The following is a 23,074-nucleotide window of genomic DNA, read 5'->3' as shown; positions in this document are numbered from 1 at the left end:
ACAATTGTAGACCTCCACAAGTCTGGTTCATCCTTGGGAGCAATTTCCAAACGCCTGAAGGTACCACGTTCATCTGTACAAACAATAGTACATAAGTATAAACACCATGGGACCATGTAGCCGTCATACCGCTCAGGAAGGAGACGCGTTCTGTCTCCTAGAGATGAACGTACTGCGAAAAGTGCAAATCAATCCCAGAACAACAGCAAAGGACCTTGTGAAGATGCTGGAGGAAATAGGTACAAAGGTATCTATATCCACAGTAAAACGAGTCCTATATCGACATTACCTGGAAGGCCACTCAGCAAGGAAGAAGCCACTGCTCCAGAACCTCCATAAGAAAGCCAGACTACGGTTTGCAACTGCACATGGGGACAAAGATTGTACTTTTTGGAGAAATGTCCTCTGGTCTGATGAAACAAAAATAGAAGTTTGGCCATAATGACCACCGTTATGTTTAGAGGAAAAGGGGGAGGCTTGCAAACTGAAGAACACCATCTCAACTGTGAAGCACGGGGGTAGCAGCGTCATGTTGTAGGGTTGCTTTGCTGCAGGAGGGACTGGTGCACATCACAAAATAGATAGCATCATCAGGAGGCAGGAAAATTATGTGGATATATTGAAGCAACATCTCAAGACATCAGTCAGGAAGTTAAAGCTTGGTCGCAAATGGGTCTTCCAAATGGACGATGACCCCAAGCATACTTCCAAAGTTGTGGCAAAATGGCTTAAGGACAACAAAGTCAAGGTATTGGAGTGGCCATCACAAAGCCTTGCCCCCCATCCTGCAGAAAATGTGTGGGCAGAACTGAAAAAGCGTGTGCGAGCAAGGAGGCCTACAAACCCGACTCAGTTACACCAGCTCTGTCAGGAGGAATGGGCCAATATTCACCCACCTTATTGTGGGAAGCTTGTGGAAAGCTACCCGAAACGTTTGACCCAAGTTAAACAATTTAAAGGCAATGGTACCAAATACTAATTGAGTGCATGTAAACTTATGACCCACTGGGAATGTGATGAAAGAAATAAAAGCTGAAATAAATCATTCTCTCTACTATTATTCTGACATTTCACATTCTTAAAATAAAGTGTTGATCCTAACTGACATAAAACAGGGAATTTTCACTAGGATTAAATGTCAGGATTAGTGAAAAACTGAGTTTAAATGTATTTGGCTAAGGTATATGTAAACTTCAACTGTATATAGTTATCTAGTTATATATAGTTATATAGTTATGTAGTTATAGTTGTTTTTAGTTATATAATTATACATAGTTATATATAGTTATCTAATTATACATAGTTATCTAGTTATATATAGCTATCTAGTTATATATAGTTATCTAGTTATATATAGTTATCTAGTTATATATAGCTATCTAGTTATATATAGTTATCTAATTATACATAGTTATCTAGTTATATATAGTTATCTAGTTATATATAGTTATCTAGTTATATATAGCTATCTAGTTATATTTAGTTATCTAATTATACATAGTTATCTAGTTATATATAGTTATCTAGTTATATATAGTTGTCTAGTTATATATAGCTATCTAGTTATATATATTTATCTAATTATACATAGTTAGATAGTTATATATAGTTATCTAGTTATATAGTTGGTAACTATATACGTAGTTGTAGAATCAAAAAAGGTTATTAAATATAAATATGATAACTTGGAGTGAAACATGCCTAACTAGAAATACAAATATGATAACTTGGAGTGAAACATGCCTAACTGGAAATACAAATATGATAACTTGGAGTGAAACATGCCTAACTGGAAATATAAATATGATAACTTGGAGTGAAACATGCCTAACTGGAAATACAAATATGCAATGACTATAATACACGCGTACTGTATTTTACCTTCCCAAATGGCACCCTATTCCTTCATAGTGCACTACTTCTGACCCGATCCCTATTGGACCTGGTTAAAAGTAGTGCACTACACAGGAAATAGGGTGCCATTTTGGGAGGACTCCTATATACCCACGCACCTGACACAGAGTGGAAGGAAAGAAAACAATATTTCCAGTAGGTCAGGTGTTCTCTTCATTTGCATAACCACCAGGAAGTTACAGTAAGTTAACCATTTAGACGTCGTACCGACCTTCCTTCACGGGTAGTTCTGGGGATTTACCTTCATGAGACATTTCGTGGACTCCTCGTGAAATGGCATCTAATTTATTGTCTGTCTAGTATAGCCTGCTGTATTGTACAGTAAATGCGCGTTTGCAGATTAGAGAGAGTTTTTCTTTGTTTCAATCGTGACGTGTGCGCTACATGTATGATTCCCAATGACAATTGGAAATGTGTTGTTGTTTTTGAGCTGTGAAAATGATTCGCGGAAGGAAAGCTATTTGCTTTTGACTAAACGAAAATGAAGTTACTTCTCACGGTGGGATTGTTGTTGGCGTTTGTCTCTACTTCATCAAGTCTACGGATTTTGGAATGGCCCACACTAAACTGTACTCAAGAGGTAAATGACGACTGACTTTTAAAAATGTATTCGGCAAAAGAGTCAAACCCTCTCAGTGCATTGCGTCAGTACATCCGGCGGTGATTGGGAGTCCCGTAGTGCGGCGCACAATTGTCCCAGTGTCGTCCGGGTTTGTCCGGGGTAGGACGTTATTGTAAATAAGAATTTGTTCTTAATTAACTGACTTTCTTAGTTAAATAAAAGTTACATAAAATATTAAAACATGTAATTGCCGTATCTATAATCCGTCCATCAGGCTGACTTTAATTATGCCTCAGGCTACTAATTTACTTGATCATAATAAGATAAATATCTTATCAAAAGAGACGACTACTCATTCTATCATGCTTTGAAATTGTCATATTAACAAAAAATACCACTAATCTCAGCAAGTACATTTATTTGTAAATCATTTAAAACTATTAAAGGACAAATGCAGCTGTTTAAAATAATACAAATCTAATTTACAGCCTTGTGATGTCACTGGGCAGGCCTTGTGATGTCACTGGGCAGGCCTTGTGATGTCACTGGGCAGGCCTTGTGATGTCACTTTACAGCCTTGTGATGTCACTGGGCAGGCCAACATTTCCAGTGGTCTTTTATGAACTAGTTTACCACCTGGCAGGCCAACACTCCATCCCGCTAAAACAGGCAGCCATTTCAGGAAGGCTTTTCAAACAGCTCTTTACACTAAACGGGCATTATCATCATTTTCACAATTTCACAATATTATTCCAACCTCATAGTGTGGAAATATATCTAAAACAGAGAAAAGTCAGGTTTGCGCCAGACTTAACAGAAATATACGATTAGTCCCATCGTACATTCTAAGTTGTTGTTGTTTCTTGTTCTATGGTTTTCATTTGCTCATGTGCCTGTGTGCATTCCTCTTTTTGTGCAGGGTTTGAGATGCGAAGCCAACGTCAGTGAGTAGTATCTCTAAACGTACCGTAGACTGTTACTATTGGTCCACACAGTGTTTTACATTGTGTGGTTATTGTGTTCAGACCAGCTGGGATCACGGTTGCCTGATTCCTTTATGATGTGATAGTCGATCACTTCCTTCATCAATAAGTGTAATAAAGATGGAAAACATTTCTGTTCAAAGCAGACATATTGGATTAAAATGCCCTCCGCTCCTCCTCCCCTCCCATCTCCTCCCCTCTCCCCCCTCCCCTCCCATCTCCTCCCCTCTCCCCCCCTCCCCTCCCATCTCCTCCCCTCTCCCCCCTCCCCTCCCATCTCCTCTTCTCTCCTTCCCTCCCCTCTCCCCTCTCCCCCCCTCCACTCCCATCTCCATCCTCCCCTCCCATCTCCTCCCCTCTCCTCCCTCCCCTCCCATCTCCTCTTCTCTCCTTCCCTCCCCTCTCCCCCCCTCCCCTCCCATCTCCTCCCCTCTCCCCCCTCCCCTCCCATCTCCTCTTCTCTCCTTCCCTCCCCTCTCCCCCCTCCACTCCCATCTCCACCCCTCCCATCTCCACCCCTCCCCTCCCATCTCCTCCCCTCTCCCCCCCTCCACACCCATCCCATCCCCTCCCATCTCCTCCCCTCCCCTCTCCTCCCCTCCCCTCCACTCCCATCTCCTCTTCTCTCCCCCCCTCCACTCCCATCTCCACCCCTTCCCTCCCATCTCCTCGTCTCTCCTTCCCTCCCCTCTCCCCCCTCCACTCCCATCTCCACCCCTCCCCTCCCATCTCCTCCCCTCTCCCCCCCTCCACACCCATCCCCTCCCCTCCCATCTCCTCCCCTCCCCTCCCCTCTCCTCCCCTCCCCTCCCCTCCCATCCCCTCTTCTCTCCCCCCCCTCCACTCCCATCTCCACCCCTCCCCTCCCATCTCCTCGTCTCTCCTCTCCTCCCCTCTCCCCCCCTCCCCTCCCATCTCCTCCCCTCTCCCCCATCTCCTCCCCTCCCATCTCCTCCCCTCCCATCTCCTATTCTCTCCTTCCCTCCCCTCCCATCTCCTCCCCTCCCATCTCCTCTTCTCTCCTTCCCTCCACTCCCATCTCCTCCCCTCCCATCTCCACCCCTCCTCTCCCCTCCCCTCCCATCCCCTCATCTCCCCTCCCATCTCCTCCCCTCCCATCTCCACCCCTCCCCTCCCATCTCCTCTTCTCTCCTTCCCTCCCCTCTCCCCCCCTCCCATCTCCACCCCTCTCCCCTCCCCTCCCATCTCCACCCCTCTCTCTCTCCCCTCCCCTCCCCTCCATAGATAACTGCCTGGATCCTGGGTGGTTGAAGCCTTGGCGCTACACTCCTAGCAGCCCAGTGAACCTAGAGGTGGAGCTGGACACTAGAAAAGATGAGGAGGGACACCTGGTGCCTGTTTTAGTGGCCCGATGGAAAGCTCAGGATGACGGTGGGTTGACTGGCCACTATCACAATGTGACATGACCTTGCCTCCCTATTAAAGCTCACTAAGCCATAGGGTGCTGTTTGTTACATGTGTTATAAGTGGAGAGGAGCACTAGAAGTATATTAGCACTTTGTGACTTTTACGTTTCTCCTTCACCTTCTTCTTCACCTTCTTCTCCTTCACCGTCTTCTTCTTATCATTCACCTTCTTCTTCACCTTCTTCTTCTCCTCCTTCTTTACCTTCTTCTCCTTCTTCTTCTTCTCCTTCACCTTCTGCTTCACCTTCTTCTTTACCTTCTTCTCGTTCTTCACCTTCGCCTTCTTCTTCACTTTCTTCTCCTTCACCTTCTTCTTCACCTTCTTCTTCTCCTCCTTCTTTACCTTCTTCTTCTCCTTCTTCTTCACCTTCTCCTTCTTCTTCTTCTCCTTCACCTTCTTATCCTTCACCTTCTTCTCCTTCTGGAATTCACCTTCACCTTCTTCTTCTCCTCCTTCTTTACCTTCTTCTTGACCTTCTTATTCTTATTCTTCACCTTCTTCTTCACCTTCTTCTCCTGCACCTTCTTCTTATTCTTCACCTTCTTCTTCTTCACCATCTTCTTCACCTTCTTCTTCTCCTTCACCTTCTTCTTCACCTTCTTCTTCACCTTCTTCTTCTTATCCACCTTCTTCTTCACCTTCTTCTCCTCCTTCTTTACCTTCTTCTTCACCTTCTTCTTCACCTTCTTCTTCATCTACTTCTTCACCTTCTTCTTCTCCTTCACCTTCATCTTCTTCTTCACCTTCTTCTTCTCCTTCACCTTCTTCTTCACCTTCTTCTTCACCTTCTTCTTCTTATCCACCTTCTTCTTCACCTTCTTCTCCTCCTTCTTTACCTTCTTCTTCACCTTCTTCTTCTCCTTCACCTTCATCTTCTTCTTCACCTTCTTCTTCTCCTTCACCTTCTTCTTCACCTTCTTCTTCACCTTCTTCTTCTTATCCACCTTCTTCTTCACCTTCTTCTCCTCCTTCTTTACCTTCTTCTTCACCTTCTTCTTCACCTTCTTCTTCATCTACTTCTTCACCTTCTTCTTCTCCTTCACCTTCATCTTCTTCTTCACCTTCTTCTTCTCTTTCACCTTCTTCTCCTTCACCTTCTTCTTCACCTTCTTCTTCTTCACCATCTTCTTCACCTTCTTCTTCACCTTCTTCTTATCCTTCACCTTCTTCTTCTTATCCTTCACCTTCTTCTTCATCTACTTCTCCTTCACCTTCTTCTCCACCTTCATCTTCTTCTCCTCCTTCTTCTTCTCATCAGGAAGCATTAGTTCCCTGAAAGGAACAGAGCTTCATGTTTTGAAGGAAGCCACAAACCAGAATCTGTGTGTTCGGTATGAATTCTTCGACAAGATGTCCATGCGTAACCCAGCATATGAAAAGGTAGGCGTCATTACAAGTGATCCATTTAACGGTAAATATCCATTCTCACGTGACTCACCCTAGTAAACAGACTATCTATTTTCTCTCAGTGGTCTTTCTCCCTGGATCGAGTGGTGGTTGAACCCGGCCTGTCATACGTTGTCTCAGTCTCCAACCTCCCCAAACCCAACCTGAAACACTCTGGTTACAACATCGATAAACATATCACTGTGCCCGGTGAGAACCGTACATTTTGGTGAGATTAGTAAAACACAGTGTAGAGACTTTGTACAGTAGTCTACTGTCTGTTCCTACTGCACATCGGATTGGCATCAACAGCTTTTCATTCAATACCTGATGTTATTTAACCTTAGATTGTAAAGATCCCAAGATTCAGAGGAGCAAGGTGTGTTTGGAGAGCGGTGAGTGGCCAATCACATTACTGTTATATTATATGAGTGACCAATCACATTACTGTTATATTATATGAAGTGGTGATTGACCAATCACATTACTGTTATATTATATGAAGTGGTGATTGACCAAGCACATTACTGTTATATTATATGAAGTGGTGATTGACCAATCACATTACTGTTATATTATATGAGTGACCAATCACATTACTGTAATATTATATGAAGTGGTGAGTGACCAATCACATTACTGTTATATTATGTGAAGTGGTGAGTGACCAATCACATTACTGTTATATTATATGAAGTGGTGATTGACCAATCACATTACTGTTATATTATATGAGTGACCAATCACATTACTGTAATATTATATGAAGTGGTGAGTGACCAATCACATTACTGTTATATTATATGAAGTGGTGAGTGACCAATCACATTACTGTTATATTATATGAAGTGGTGAGTGACCAATCACATTACTGTTATATTATATGAAGTGGTGAGTGACCAATCACATTACTGTTATATTATATGAAGTGGTGAGTGACCAATCACATTACTGTAATATTATATGAAGTGGTGAGTGACCAATCACATTACTGTTATATTATATGAAGTGGTGAGTGACCAATCACATTACTGTTATATTATATGAAGTGGTGAGTGACCAATCACATTACTGTTATATTATATGAAGTGGTGAGTGACCAATCACATTACTGTTATATTATGTGAAGTGGTGATTGACCAATCACATTACTGTTATATTATATGAAGTGGCGATTGACCAATCACATTACTGTTATATTATATGAAGTGGTGATTGACCAATCACATTACTGTTATATTATATGAGTGACCAATCACATTACTGTAATATTATATGAAGTGGTGAGTGACCAATCACATTACTGTTATATTATGTGAAGTGGTGATTGGTCAGTGGTTGTAATTAACATCTCGTTAAATAAATATCTCAAGTCATACAGGTATAATGTGCATAGTGTATTATGACCGGTTCTTGACTTGGACTGAAACAGGTGCCAGTCCTCATTTTGGGTGCCAGTCCTGTTTATACTTAGTTGCAGGAACTCCTCAGTACTTTTATATAAATAAATAAAATAAATAGACAATAATAATAAAATCTAATATTCTATAAGAGGTGTACGAACACAAGTAGTAGAACATTCCAGTAGTAGAACATTCCAGTAGTAGAACGTTCCAGTAGAAGAACGTTCCAGTAGTAGAACGTTCCAGTAGTAGAATGTTCCAGTAGTAGAACATTCCAGTAGTAGAATGTTCCAGTAGTAGAACGTTCCAGTAGTAGAACATTCCAGTAGTAGAACATTCCAGTAGTAGAACGTTCCAGTAGTAGAACATTCCAGTAGTGGAACATTCCAGTAGTAGAACATTCCAGAAGTAGAATGTTCCAGTAGTAGAACATTCCAGTAGTAGAACGTTCCAGTAGTAGAACATTCCAGTAGTAGAACGTTCCAGTAGTAGAACATTCCAGTAGTAGAATGTTCCAGTAGTAGAACATTCCAGTAGTAGAACGTTCCAGTAGTAGAACATTCCAGTAGTAGAACATTCCAGTAGTAGAATGTTCCAGTAGTAGAACATTCCAGTAGTAGATCATTCCAGAAGTAGAACATTCCAGGATGCTGCTACTCAGTGCTGACATGGTTCCTTTGTTGCTGTGTGAAGGGAGTCTGTGGAGACCTAACACTACGCTGGAGCGGTCTACTGGACCACAAGGCAGAACCACGCTCACTGTTGGGTTCAGTACAGACCAGCACTCACACAACTACAGAGTCTCACTACTGTGCTCCAGCAACAGACAATGGCAGGACACAGACATGGTATGGTTATTAATGTTATGAAGGGCTTATGAATGCCTTATGAATAGCTTATGAAGTCAATAGATATATGTAGGTTCCCTTTAACTAATTAGTCCTCCCGAGTGGTGCAGCGGTCTAAGGCACTACATCTCAGTGCTAGAGGCGTCACTACAGACCATGGTTCGATCCCGGGCTGTATCACAACTGGTCGTTGATCGGGAGTCCCGTAGGGCGGTGCACAATTGGCCCAGCGTCGTCCGGGTTAGGGGAGGGTTTGTCCGGGGTAGGCCGTCATTGTACAATAACAATTTGTTCTTAACTGACATGCCTAGTTCAATACAAAATAAATAAACTAAATGTGTGTCCCAAATGACGCCCTACTCCCTATCAAGGGAACTACTTATAGGCTTCTGGTCAAAAGTAGTGCACTATATAGGGAATAGGGTGCTCTCTTCTAAGTGTTACAGTTTAGTTTTTTCATCCTTCTCATTGCGTAAAGAACTGCATCATCAGCAGAATTGTGTCTGTAGCTCGGTTTATTTAAAAAAAAATATTTAACCTTTATTTAACTAGGCAAGTTAGTTAAAGGCCAAATTCTTATTTTCAATGACGGCCTAGGAACAGTGGGTTAACTGGTCTAGGAACAGTGGGTTAACTGCCTTGTTCAGGGGCAGAACAACAGATTTGTACCTTGTCAGCTCGGGGATTTGAACTTGCAACCTTCCGGTTACTAGTCCAATGCTCTAACCACTACCCCTGCCGCAGGAGACGTGTTGTTTTTCCTTCCAATGGTTTGACCTAGAACATTTAGGTTTTCAAAGCGAGACACTGCACATCCTGTGTCACACTTCATCGCTGTGGTTCTGCCCCAGATTCTAATCTTCTTCACACGTACAGAGCATTCGGAAAGCATTCAGACTGCTGGATTTTTTTACAGATTTTGTTACGTTACAGCCTTATTCTAAAATGGATTACATCGTTTTTTTTACTCATCAATCTACACACAATACCCCATAATGACATCACAATACGCCATAATGACATCACAATATCCCATAATGACATCACAATACCCCATAATGACATCACAATACGCCATAATGACATCACAATATCCCATAATGACATCACAATACGCCATAATGACATCACAATACCCCATAATGACATCACAATACGCCATAATGAAAAAGCAAAAACAGTTTTTTAGAAATTGTATTAAAAAAAAAAAAGCCTGGAAATATCACATTTACATAAGTATTCAGTATTTTGTTGAAGCATCTTTGCTAGCGATGACAGCATCGATTCTTATTGGGTATGACGCTACAAGCTTGGCAATCCTGTATTTGGGGAGTTTCTCCCATTCTTCTCTGCAGATCCTCTCAAGCTCTGTCAGGTTGGATGGGAAGCGTTGCTGCACAGCTATTATCAGGTCTCTCCAGAGATGTTCGATCGGGTTCAAGTCTAAGCTCTGGTTGGTCCACTCAAGGACATTCAGAGACTTGTCCCAAAGCCACTCCTGTGTTGTCTTGGCTGTGTGCTTAGGGTCATTGTCCTGTTGGAAGGTGAACCTTCTCCGCAGTCTGAGGTCCTGAGCGCTCTGGAGCAGGTTTTCATCAAGGATCTCTCTGTACTTTGCTCCGTTCATCTTTCCCTCGATCCTGACTAGTCTCCCAGTCCCTGCCGCTGAAAAGCATTCCCACAGCATGATGCTGCCACCACCATGCTTCACTGTAGGGATGGTGTCAGGTTTCATCAGACCGAAGAATCTTGATTCTTATGGTCTGAGAGACTGTTAGACCAAGCTGGCTGTCATGTGCCTTCTAGTGAGGAGTGGCTTCCGTCTGGCCACTCTACCATAATGGCCTGATTGGTGGAGTGCTGCAGAGATGGGTGTCCTTCCGGAAGGTTCTCCCATCTCTACAGAGGAACTCAGGAGCTCCTTCAGAGTGAACATCAGGTTCTTGATCACCTCCCTGACCAAGGCCCTTCTCCCCCGATTGCTCAGTTTGGCCAGGCGACCAGCTCTAGGAAGAGTCTTGGTGGTTCCAAACTTCTTTCATTTAAGAATGATGGATGCCACTGTTCTTGGGACCTCATGGCTTGGTTTTTGTTCTGATATGCACTGCCAACTGTGGGACCTTATAAAGACAGGTGTGTGCCTTTCCAAATATATGTCCAATCAATTAAATTTACCACAGGTGGACTCCAATCAAGTTGTAGAAACATCTCAAGGATGATCAATGGAAACAGGATGCACCTGAACTCATTTTACAGTCTCATAGTAAAGGGTCTGAATCCTTATGTAAATAAAGTATTTCTGTTTTTTATTTGTAATACATTTGCCAAAATTCCTAAAACCATGTTTTTGCTTTGTCATTATGGGTTATTGTGATGTCATATGGGGTATTGTGATGTCATTATGGGTTATTGTGATGTCATATGGGGTATTGTGATGTCATTATGGGGTATTGTGATGTCATTATGGGTTATTGTGATGTCATTATGGGTTATTGTGATGTCATTATGGGTTATTGTGATGTCATTATGGGGTATTGTGATGTCATTATGGGGTATTGTGATGTCATTATGGGGTATTGTGATGTCATTATGGGGTATTGTGATGTCATTATGGGGTATTGTGATGTCATTATGGGGTATTGTGATGTCATTATGGGGTATTGTGATGTCATTATGGGGTATTGTGATGTCATTATGGGGTATTGTGATGTCATTATGGGGTGTTGTGATGTCATTATGGGGTATTGCGATGTCATTATGGGGTGTTGTGATGTCATTATTGAGGTATTGTGTTTAGACTGAGGGACAAATGATTTAATCCATTTTAGAACAAGGCTGTAACGTAACCAAAGGTGGAAACAGGGAAGGGGTCTGAATACTTTCCCAAGGCACTGTACCTGTCGTCTGTATGCTCATAGTTCTTATGAATCACACCTTCCCTGACACATACAACACTCCTCACGTCACACCATTTTGTGATGTCATTACGGGGTGTTGTGATGTCATTATGGGGTATTGTGATGTCATTATGGGGTATTGTGATGTCATTATGGGGTATTGTGATGTCATTACGGGGTGTTGTGATGTCATTACGGGGTGTTGTGATGTCATTATGGTGTATTGTGATGTCATTATTGAGGTATTGTGTTTAGACTGAGGGACAAATGATTCAATCCATTTTAGAACAAGGCTGTAACATAACAAAATGTGGAAACAGGGAAGGAGTCTGAATACTTTCCCAAGGCACTGTACCTGTAGTCTATGATGTAGAGAGTAGAAAGATAAGGGAGTTCATATCTTATGTTTTCCCTTTAAGACCAACCAGACATGGCTGAATGTAGTGTTTGACCTGGAGAACTGGCCCCAGACCTGTTGTTATTTTGATGTGGAGGTAAGTCCTCCTTTACAACTTTACAACCTACTTGTTTCCGTCAAATTTGCTCGTCAGCGTTCAGCAACGCTACACGTTTATTGTTGTTGACCTGTTGTGTGTACCTGATAGTGGCCTAGTAAAAGTTTCGTTTTCGTCCTACTAGATCCATCCGTTTTTTAGCCGTTGCAACAACGACTGTGTACGAAGAAGGAAAACGTTTAACATATGTGGTAGGTTCATCAACAAGTCTATTATATTACATGGTACAAATAGGATAGATTTCATGTTCTCCCCTAACAACATACTGGTGTGATTTCAGAGACCTCTCCAACTGTGTTAACGGGAGATTCTCCACTAACAACATACTGATGTGATTTCAGAGACCTCTCCAACTGTGTTACCGGGAGATTCTTCATCTCCTAAAGTATACACAGCCATAGCAGCCACGGTGGTGCTGCTGGTCGGTGGAATGGTCTGTTGTCTCGTCTGTCAACTACGGACACGGAGAAAGAAAGGTGAGTTGAGGAGAGATGCCATTATCTCTCACTTATTATGTCTCACTTATTATCTCTCACTTAATATCTCTCACTTATTATCTCTCACTTATTATCTCTCACTTATTATCTCTCACTTATTATCGCTCACTTATTATCTCTCACTTATTATCGCTCACTTATTATCTCTCACTTATTATCGCTCACTTATTATCTCTCACTTATTATCGTTCACTTATTATCTCTCACTTATTATCGCTCACTTATTATCGCTCACTTATTATCTCTCACTTATTATCTCTCACTTATTATCTCTCACTTATTATCTCTCACTTATTATCTCTCACTTATTATCTCTCACTCAAAACGTATTGGAAATCGGTTATTCGGTGCTCCTTAGTGACAAACAAGTTATTTTGGCTGTTCAGAAATGAAGGCGTTTATAATATGTATATAATATGCTTCATTACTGCAGGGTCGTGTAGCCATAACTAAATGCATGACATTAATTAAGACATTGGCAGAATAGGATGGTTAAGAAATGAGGATGGATTTTGGGGACTAAATGGTCCGTGGGAGGAGAGGAGGAGCATCCATCTGACTTCCTGTTTCATAGTTTCATCTTTCTAGTTGATACTTTTATTGTTATCTTCTTGTTCTCTTTTTTCATTTTCTCATTATTCTCTTTCTCCTCTTCTCCCTCCCTTCTCTCTCTCCCTCCCTTCCCTCTCTCTCCCTCCCTACCTCTATCTCTCTCTTTCCCTCCCCTCCTTCCCTCTCTGTCTCTCCTTCAGTCCCACCAGGCCCCTATCCCCCAGCTGTAGAGCCAGAGGTCCAGACTCCTCATCTCCCCAGGGTTCCTCCCAAGGTGTTGGTGATCTACTCTCAGGACCATCCTCTCTACAGGAAGATAGTCCTGAAGCTCTGTGCCTTCCTCCAGGCCAAGTGTGGAACTGAGGTTGTGTTGGACCTTCTAGACACAACCTGGCTGGGCACTGTGGGGAGACTACCCTGGCTGGAGTGGCAGAGACAACAGGCGGGTAGACACCAGGAGTGCTGATCTAGGATCAGGTGTCCCTTGTTCATGTAATATCCATCAATATAATCTAAAAGGCTAAACTGCTCCTAGATCAGTTGTCCTACTCTGAAACGCTTTATACATACAGGCCCAGTAGAGAAGAGGACTAGATGGTTAGGAAGTAAAAGTGTTGTTGGTTTCAGACCCTGTACCGTTGTTCCCTTTAGCAAGGAAATAAATCTGTTTCCACAGATGGATAGATTGATAAATCTGTCTCTCCTCTCCCCTCCCCTCTCTTCTCTTCTTTTATTTTCTACTCTCCTCTCCTCTCCTCCTATTTTCTCCTCTTCTCTCCCCCTCTTTTCTTCTTCTCCTTTCTTCTCTTCTCTTTTTTCTTTTATTGTCTTCTCTCCTCTCCTCTCCTCTCCTCTCCTCTCCTCTCCTCTCCTCTCCTCTCCTCACCTCTCCTCACCTCTCCTCTCCTCTCCTCTCCTCTCCTCTCCTCTCCTCTCCTCTCCTCTCCTCACCTCTCCTCTCCTCTCCTCTCCTCTCCTCTCCTCTTATTCTCTCCTCTCCTCTTATTCTCTCCTCTCCTCCCCCTCTCTCCTCTCCTCTTATTCTCTCCTCTCCTCTCCTCTCCTCTCCTCTCTCCTCTCCTCTCCTCTCCTCTCCTCTCCTCTCCTCTCCTCTCCTCTCCTCTTATTCTCTCCTCTCCTCTTATTCTCTCCTCTCCTCCCCCTCTCTCCTCTCCTCTTATTCTCTCCTCTCCTCCCCCTCTCTCCCCTCCTCTTATTCTCTCCTCTCCTCCCCCTCTCTCCTCTCCTCTCCTCTTATTCTCTCCTCTCCTCTTATTCTCTCCTCTCCTCTTATTCTCTCCTCTCCTCTTATTCTCTCCTCTCCTCCCCCTCTCTCCTCTCCTCTTATTCTCTCCTCTCCTCCCCCTCTCTCCTCTCCTCTCCTCTTATTCTCTCCTCTCCTCCCCCTCTCTCCTCTCCTCTTATTCTCTCCTCTCCTCTTATTCTCTCCTCTCCTCTTATTCTCTCCTCTCCTCCCCCTCTCTCCTCTCCTCTCCTCCCCCTCTCTCCTCTCCTCTTATTCTCTCCTCTCCTCCCCCTCTCTCCTCTCCTCTTATTCTCTCCTCTCCTCTTATTCTCTCCTCTCCTCCCCCTCTCTCCTCTCCTCTCCTCCCCCCCTCTCCTCTCCTCTTATTCTCTCCTCTCCTCCCCCTCTCTCCTCTCCTCTTATTCTCTCCTCTCCTCCCCCTCTCTCCTCTTCTCTTCTCTCCTCTCCCTCTCTCCTCTTCTCTCCTCTCCTTCTCTCCTCCCCCTCTCTCCTCTTCTCTTCCCTCCTCTCCTCTCTTGTCCTCTCCTCCCCCTCTCTTCTCTTCTCTTCTCTCCTCCCCCTCTCTCTGCTTCTCTCCTACAGATCAACAAATCATCAGACAAGATCCTGGTCCTCTGTTCTCGTGGCGTCCAGGCCAAGTGGAGGGCGATGTGTGGCCAGAGTCGTGTGACGTTAAGAGAGGACCTCCGGTCGCCCATCGACGACATGCTGACGCCGGCCCTCAACCTCTTCCTGCCCGACATGCAGCAGGCCGCCGCGCTAGGGAAGTACATGGTGGCCTACTTTGACGAGGTCGGCAGCGAGCGTGACGTGCCGTCTGTCTTCGACATCGCTGTGAAGTACAAGCTGATGAAGCACTTTGAGGAGCTCTGCTTCAGGATCCTGGACCAGGAGAAGTACGCACCGGGACAGGTCAGTTTGTTGATGGAATCTCCCTATGCTTCCTGCCTGGTCTGTTGTTCTGTACCCTAGTGTATGGGACAGGTACGGCCAGTCTGGTCCTAGCTTTCTAAAAGGTAATAGTTGGGGATGCTTCAGGATCCTGGACCAGGAGAAGTACGCACCGGGACAGGTCAGTTTGTTGATGGGATCTCCCTATGCTTCCTGCCTGGTCTGTTGTTCTGTACCCTAGTGTATGGGACAGGTACGGCCAGTCTGGTCCTAGCTTTCTAAAAGGTAATAGTTGGGGATGCACGATATATCGGTGAACACATCGGACTCGGACGATATTAGCTAAAAAATGACGACATCTGTATCGGCCCGATGTCTAGTTGAACGTTGATGTTAACAACCGGATGTCATAGCTGGCGTGCCATAATGACGCCACGTAAAATGTTACGCTACACGTGCAACACAGCATCCCTAACCTCGCCCACAATGTCTCCTGTGTGGATCGAGCCGTCAACAAGTCCAGCAGTCATTTGAAAGAGTTTGGGTCTTCGCCTGTCAAAAAAAAAGATACCCGTCAAAATAGCCACGTTAAATAACGCAGTTCTATTATAGAATGTTATAGTTCTATTATAGAATGTTATAGTTCTATTATAGAATGTTATAGTTCTATTATAGAATGTTATAGTTCTATTATAGAATGTTGTGTGTTCTGAATTTGCACGTTCAAGCCAAGCGCCACCATGACTATCAGTAGCACTGGTCGAGCACCGGTACACACTACACAGTAATAGCGTCACTGCTATTAGCTTCACAACATACTATGGAACGCCGTTTGGGTCTTTGAGTGTCAAAAAAAATACAGTAGCACCAGTAGCAGTAGCTTGGTATCTAGCTAGCCCCAATACAACCAGCCTGAAAACAATGACCAGTAGAACCTGCAGCCATTTTCATTATTCTAAGCAATGATTTAGGGATCCTTGTGAGTAAGTATTAGCTAGGTTGTCGCTTGTTGTTCGCCTATTGATATTGAACTTCAGTTCATGAAAATAAATAGCTAGCCAGCTACTTAACCCTGTTGCCCAAAGCTAATGTTATAAGCAGCCAGCTAGCCTCATCTGGCTAATGAGACTCGACCGGACCTGGTTATGTGTTGTGAAGCTAGCCACAATAAGGATTAGGCACAATAGTGGAATTTGCGGTTTGCCTTCAAAATAAAAGTACCTTTTGAAAGTGAGGCAGAAGGTTACAATTGGTGGAGTCATGACATATTTAGACCGTGTTAAACAAGGCTGGAATGTGAAGAAATGGGGTATCAGTCTACTCGGTACCCAAGATATTTTTTCCCAATGTCCTCCTCAGATGACATCCTGCCCAAAAATGTTCTATGGGATTGAGGTCAGGGCTTTGTGATGGCCACTCCAATACCTTGACTTTGTTGTCCTTAAGCCATTTTGCCACAACTTTGGAAGTATGCTTGGGGTCATTGTCCATTTGGAAGACCCATTTGCGACCAAGCTTTAACTTCCTGACTGATGTCTTGAGATGTGTTTTAATATATCCACATCATTTTCTTTCCTCATGATGCCATCTATTTTGTGAAGTGCACCAGTCCATCCTGCAGCAAAGCACCCCCACAACATGATGCTGCCACCCCTGTGCTTCACGGTTGGGATGGTGTTCTTCGGCTTGCAAGCCTCCCCCTTTTTCCTCCAAACATAACGATGGTCATTTTTTATGGCGGTTTTGGAGCAGTGGCTTCTTCGTTGCAGAGCAGCCTTTCAGGTTATGTCGATATAGGACTGGTTTGACTGTGGATATAGATACTTTTGGACCTGTTTCCTCCAGCATCTTCACAAGGTCCTTTGCTGTTGTTCTGGGATTGATTTGCACCTTTCGCACCAAAGTACGTTCATCTCTAGGAGACAGAACGCGTCTCCTTCCTGAGTGGTATGACGGCTGCGTGGTCCCATGGTGTTTATACTTGTGTATTATTATTTGTACAGATGAACATGGTACCTTCAGGCATTTGGAAATTGCTCCCAAGGATGAACCAGACTTGTGGAGGTCTAAAAAAACAATTCTGAAGTCTTGGCTGATTTCTTTTGATTTTCCCATGATGTCAAGCAAAGAGGCACTGAGTTTGAAGGTAGGTCTTGGAATACATCCACAGGTACACCTCCAATTGACTCAAATGATGTCAATCAGCCTATCAGAAGCTTCTAAAGCCATGACATAATTTTCTGGAATTGTCCAAGCTGTTTAAAGGCACAGTCAACTTAGTGAATGTAAACTTCTAACCCAATGGAATTGTGATACAGAGAATTATAAGTGAAATAATCTGTCTGCAAACAATTGTTGGAAAAATTACTTGTGTCATGCACAAAGTAGATGTCCTAACCGACTTGCAAAAACTATAGTTTGTTAACAAGAAATGTGTGGAGTGGTTGAAAAACAAGTTTTAATGACTCCAACCTAAGTGTATGTAAACTTCTGACTTCAACTGTAGCTATATATGTAGCTAGCTAACGATAGCTACTGGAACAGATGTCGTTTTGCATCCATGATGAGCTAGCTAGCTTTTTAACCAGCACTGAAGGTGCGCGAGACAACTTTACCAGCGTCATGGCAAACTGTACGTATCGATGAATCGTTGTGACACATGAAATACGAGTGATCGTGTAATCAACGTTAAAAAAATAATGAATGAATGCGTTAAATTATTAAGTGACGTGCAGTCATATTCAGATCCTGATTGGTCAAATAGTGTATATTTATCGTGTATCTTTTTTGACACGCAAAGACCCAAACAGCGTTCCATAGACATCCTGGTTGAGAATGAAACGACGGAACTAATGAACAGCGAAACAGCACAGTAAGTGAAAGAAACAGGTTTTGATGATGTTTTACTGGTAATGGGGACGTATGTAAATGCCAACAAAATAACGTTTTGGTCAGTGTGTGTGTTTGTGTGTGTGTGTGTGTGTGTGTGTGTGTGTTTGTGTAGCCTTTTATTTAACTAGGCAAGTCAGTTAAGAATAAATTCTATTTCACAATGACGACCTACCCAGGCCACTTGTGCGCCGCCCTATGGGACTCCCAATCACGGCCGGATGTGATACAGCCTGGATTCGAACCAGGGACTGTAGTGACGCCTCTTGCACTGAGATGCAGTGCCTTAGACCTCTGCGTCCATGTGTGTGTGTTAACTATTTAACTGGCCTAGAATGCTTAAAAGGCCGCTACATTTTTAAATATCGCTTATCACTATCAGGGTTTGTTTGGCAAGGAAAATATCGGTTACCGGCCAAAAATTTCATATCGGTGCATCACTAGTAGCAGTGAGGCCCACAGTGGAAATAAGATGCTGGCTTCTCCATTATGTTGAATGTATTATTGTACCAGAACTCTCTCTGTGTGTGTGTGTGTGTGTGTGTGTGTGTGTGTGTGTGTGTGTGTGTGTGTGTGTGTGTGTGTGTGTGTGTGTGTGTGTGTGTGTGTGTGTGTGTGTGTGTGTGTGTGTGTGTGTGTGTGTGTGTGTGTGTATTATTGTACCAGAACTCTCTGTGTGTGTGTGTGTGTGTGTGTGTGTGTGTGTGTGTGTGTATTATTGTACCAGAACTCTCTGTGTGTGTGTGTGTGTGTGTGTGTGTGTGTATTATTGTACCAGAACTCTGTGTGTGTGTGTGTGTGTGTGTATTATTGTACCAGAACTCTCTGTGTGTGTGTGTGTGTGTGTGTGTGTGTGTGTGTGTATTATTGTACCAAAACTCTCTGTGTGTGTGTGTGTGTGTGTGTGTGTGTGTGTGTGTGTATTATTGTACCAGAACTCTCTGTGTGTGTGTGTGTGTGTGTGTGTGTGTGTATTATTGTACCAGAACTCTCTGTGTGTGTGTGTGTGTGTGTGTGTGTGTGTGTGTGTGTATTATTGTACCAGAACTCTCTGTGTGTGTGTGTGTGTGTGTGTGTGTGTGTGTGTGTGTGTGTGTGTGTGTGTGTGTGTGTGTGTGTGTGTGTGTGTGTGTACCAGAACTCTGTGTGTGTGTGTGTGTGTGTGTATTATTGTACCAGAACTCTCTGTGTGTGTGTGTGTGTGTGTGTGTGTGTGTGTGTGTGTGTGTGTGTGTATTATTGTACCAGAACTCTCTGTGTGTGTGTGTGTGTGTGTGTGTGTATTATTGTACCAGAACTCTCATGGCTGAGGAAGCTCTTTATGTACTACACCAATATATATATATTTTTTTTTTCTCAAATGTTGTTCACAAATTTGTTTTACATCCCTGTTAGTGAGCATATTCTCTTTTGCCAAGATAATCCATCCACCTGACAGGTGTGGTATATCAAGAAGCTGATTAAACAGCATGATCATTACACAGGTGCACCTTGTTCTGGGGACAATAAAAGGGCCACTTTAAAAATGTGCTGAGGAATATTTCTGTCTGTAATAAAGCCCTTTTGTAGGGGAAAAACACATTCTGATTAACTGGGCCTGGCTCCTTAGTGGGTGGGCCTATGCCCCCCACCCACGACTGCACCCCTGCCCAGTCATGTGAAATCCACAGATTATGGCCCAATAAATGTATTTCCCATTGACTGATTTCCTGATATGAACTGTAACTCAGTAAAATCTTCAAAGTTGTTGCGTTTATATATTTTTTTTCGTTCAGTATATTTTGAACGTGTCAAATAAAATGAATGATTTAATTCAAATCAGGTCAGCCACATCGAGGGGATCGGAGTGGAAGAGTACTTCACATGTCCACCGGGGAGGGATCTGCGAGACGCCATCGAAGCCTTCCAGGCGTTCCAGTTAGAGAACCCAGACTGGTTTGAACAGGAGTGTGTTGACATCGACGCAGAGGAGGAAGTGTTCGCAGTAACAGAGTATGACGCTCTGCTGGAAAAGCCGGTCGCGCCTGTTCTAGAGTTTGTTCCAGAATACAGGAATGGGCCACCTGTTCTAGAGTTTGTTCCAGAGTTCAGGAATGGGCCACCTGTTCTGGAGCTTGTTCCAGAGTTCAGGAAGGGGCCACCTGTTCTGGAGCTTGTTCCGGAGTACAGGAAGGGGCCACCTGTTTTAGAGTTTGTTCCAGAGTACAGGAAGGGGCCACCTGTTCTGGAGTTTGTTCCAGAGTACAGGAAGGGACCTCCTGTTCTAGAGTTTGTTCCAGAATACAGGAAGGGGCCTCCTGTTCTAGAGTGTGTTCCAGAATACAGGAAGGGGCCTCCAATCTCCAACTATGATGTAGAGATCAATGAAAACAGCCAGGGAGTCCAGGTCTCGACTCCTGAAGTGAAACTGGAAGGTAAGGTTATCAGAGGGGAGTGGAATGATAGCACAAACAGACTGGTGCCCAGGCTAAAGGGGTTTGGTACAACAGAAGAAATGTCTGTCTGATAGGTATTAATAAAGTCTTCTCCTTCCAGGTCACGGGACGTGTGTGCTGGAGCTTCTTCCAAGGGTCAACTCCGACAGCCACCAGATGTACCCATCATACCCAGTCGTTGAGGCCCCACCCGGGGTACTTATCTCTGATCTGCACCCCAATGCCCTGGAGAGTCAACCCTGTGGGTTGTCAGATCTTCTCCCGAGTGAGCCACCCTTGGCCAGAGAGAACTGTCTCCGCCTACAGGAGAGGTGGGGAACAGCAGACCGTTGCCCTCTAGAGAACGAGGAAGAGGAGGAGGCATACAGTCCTTCTTGTCAACCCTCTGTTGACACCCTGGAACAACTCATGTCTCTCCAGCTGTCACTCTGTGGTCTCAGTGCTATCCCAGAAATCCCCTCTGTGTCCACGGAGAACGGCTACCTATCACAACCGCGTGGAGAGATGGACCTATCACTTCCTGTCAAGATGGGCCAATCACGACTGTCCTTCAGCTCCATCCAGGTTACCCCACCTGTACCGATGGATAGTCAGATTCAGTACCTCCCTCCCCTGCCAGAGATAACCCACTCCCAGCCGGTAGAGATGGAGGAGGGTGGGGAGGTGATGAAGCCTGCTGCCCAGGAGAAGAGACCCGTCAGTGGGTCAGACCTGGGCTATATCTCCAGGAGCTCCTTCCAGCAGGACTCTTCTGTCCACTACCCTGTAGGAGAGGACAGCGACAATCCACTGGTGGCACTGGCCAGGCTACAACAGGCTCTCTACCTAAACAATTAAATACTCTGGCTTCTGCAATAAAAACGCGGAGAGAACGTTCTAGAAAACGGATGTTAATCATATATACTCTGGATCATAAACACTTTAGTTGTTCAGCATTGTCTTTTCATGTTGTTATAACACTATTGTCTATAAAAGTTTTCCTGATTTCCTGATTTGAAATGATGAACAAACCTGGAGTCAATGAATCAGCCAATGGGTTTGTACAGCATAATCCATATATTTAGTTCTGACATCACTTCCTTATATCTGGTTGGTACAGGGACAATAAAACGTGATCATGTCCATATTTCAGATATACACAATTACACAACATTCTACACGTAGAATTGGCTTTCTGTAAACAATAACCAGTTTCTGTTTTCCTGTACACTATTTGGGAATCAAGAATTTTTTTTGTCCCAAATAGCACACCTATTCCCTACATAGTGCACTACTTTTGACCAGAGCCCTGTGGGCACAAGCCTCAAATAGAAAATCCCATTTAATGGGTTCGGCAACACATAGAAAACGTTCATGCTGAAAACAGAAGCGTAGTATCTGTTAAATATACTGTAAATCCCATTTTAACAAATCAAAATGGAGTCAGTCAGAGTTAGTCTCGGTCTCTTTTAACACGTATTCTAGATCCAAGAAAGAAAGCCCTTGGTGGTTCAGTGCTTCTTCTATTGGCCTATTGCTGGACACAAAATATATATTTTTGTTGTTGTCAGTACATACATTGTTACAACCTGTCTTTTATCTAGCCTGGGTACCTGTCTGATTGTGTTGTTATGACAACTCATGACAATGAGAAATGGAGTTGGTGAGAGCACAAACAGATCCTGGGGGGCCCAGGCTATCTTGTATCTTCTCTAAACCGATCCGGGGTCCGGGCTATCTTGTATCATCTCTAAACACATCCAGGGGCCCAGGCTATCTTGTATCATCTCTAAACCGATCTGGGGCCCAGGCTATCTTGTATCATCTCTAAACAGATCCAGGGGGCCAGGCTATCTTGTATCATCTCTAAACAGATCTGGGGCCCAGGCTATCTTGTATCATCTCTAAACAGATCTGGGGCCCAGGGTATCTTGTATCATCTCTAAACAGATCTGGGGGCCCAGGCTATCTTGTATCATCTCTAAACAGATCTGGGGGCCAGGCTATCTTCTATCATCTCTAAACCCCAAGTCACAAATTGTAACCTTTTCAATATCTCAATATGCGGCCGTGTCATCGGCACGTAAATAATATGTGAAAAGTATAAAAAACACTGTAAATACATTGGCTTGATTGATTAGGAACAAACAGAAGCAAGAAAGAGCCATTCCAGTTTTATTTGAGGTCAAATCAGCCAACATAAGGCTAGGTAGAAGGGCACCTCAGTCCCATCAGCCAACATAATGCTAGGTAGAAGGGCACCTCAGTCCCATCAGCCAACATAATGCTAGGTAGAAGGACACCTCAGTCCCATAAGGCTAGGTAGAAGGACACCTCAGTCCCATCAGCCAACATAAGGCTAGGTAGAAGGACACCTCAGTCCCATCAGCCAACATAAGGCTAGATAGAAGGACACCCCAGTTCAATCAGCCAACATAATGCTAGGTAGAAGGACACCTCAATCCCATAAGTAGGTAGAAGGACACCTCAGTCAATTTAGCCAACACAAGGCTAGGTAGAAGGACACCTCAGTTCAATCAGCCAACATAAGGCTAGGTAGAAGGACACCTCAGTCCCATCAGCCAACATAAGGCTAGGTAGAAGGACACCTCAGTTCAATCAGCCAAC

The 23,074-nt window shown here is 43.8% G+C and overlaps 1 protein-coding gene and 1 pseudogene across 1 annotated transcript; one reads left to right on the top strand and one right to left on the bottom strand.

The window, feature by feature from the left end:
• Nucleotides 1-2,081: 2,081 nt before the first annotated feature.
• Nucleotides 2,082-21,789, top strand: LOC139395364 (interleukin-17 receptor A-like). The gene is made up of 14 exons (XM_071142931.1): nt 2,082-2,494; nt 3,396-3,420; nt 4,705-4,851; nt 6,146-6,267; nt 6,357-6,483; nt 6,621-6,668; nt 8,370-8,524; nt 11,841-11,915; nt 12,061-12,127; nt 12,278-12,412; nt 13,186-13,427; nt 14,835-15,164; nt 19,855-20,446; nt 20,568-21,789. Exons 1-14 carry the CDS (start codon nt 2,396-2,398, stop codon nt 21,302-21,304), a joined length of 2,901 nt encoding a protein of 966 aa, XP_070999032.1. The 5' UTR covers nt 2,082-2,395; the 3' UTR covers nt 21,305-21,789.
• Nucleotides 4,988-6,123, bottom strand: LOC139395363 (cilia- and flagella-associated protein 251-like; annotated as a pseudogene).
• Nucleotides 21,790-23,074: the final 1,285 nt, after the last annotated feature.

The sequence above is a fragment of the Oncorhynchus clarkii genome, unplaced genomic scaffold, assembly GCF_045791955.1.
Source record: "Oncorhynchus clarkii lewisi isolate Uvic-CL-2024 unplaced genomic scaffold, UVic_Ocla_1.0 unplaced_contig_10308_pilon_pilon, whole genome shotgun sequence".
Lineage (NCBI taxonomy): Eukaryota > Metazoa > Chordata > Actinopteri > Salmoniformes > Salmonidae > Oncorhynchus > Oncorhynchus clarkii.
The sequence above is the reverse complement of the archived record's forward strand: the minus strand, read 5'-3'. Positions and strand labels throughout refer to the sequence as shown.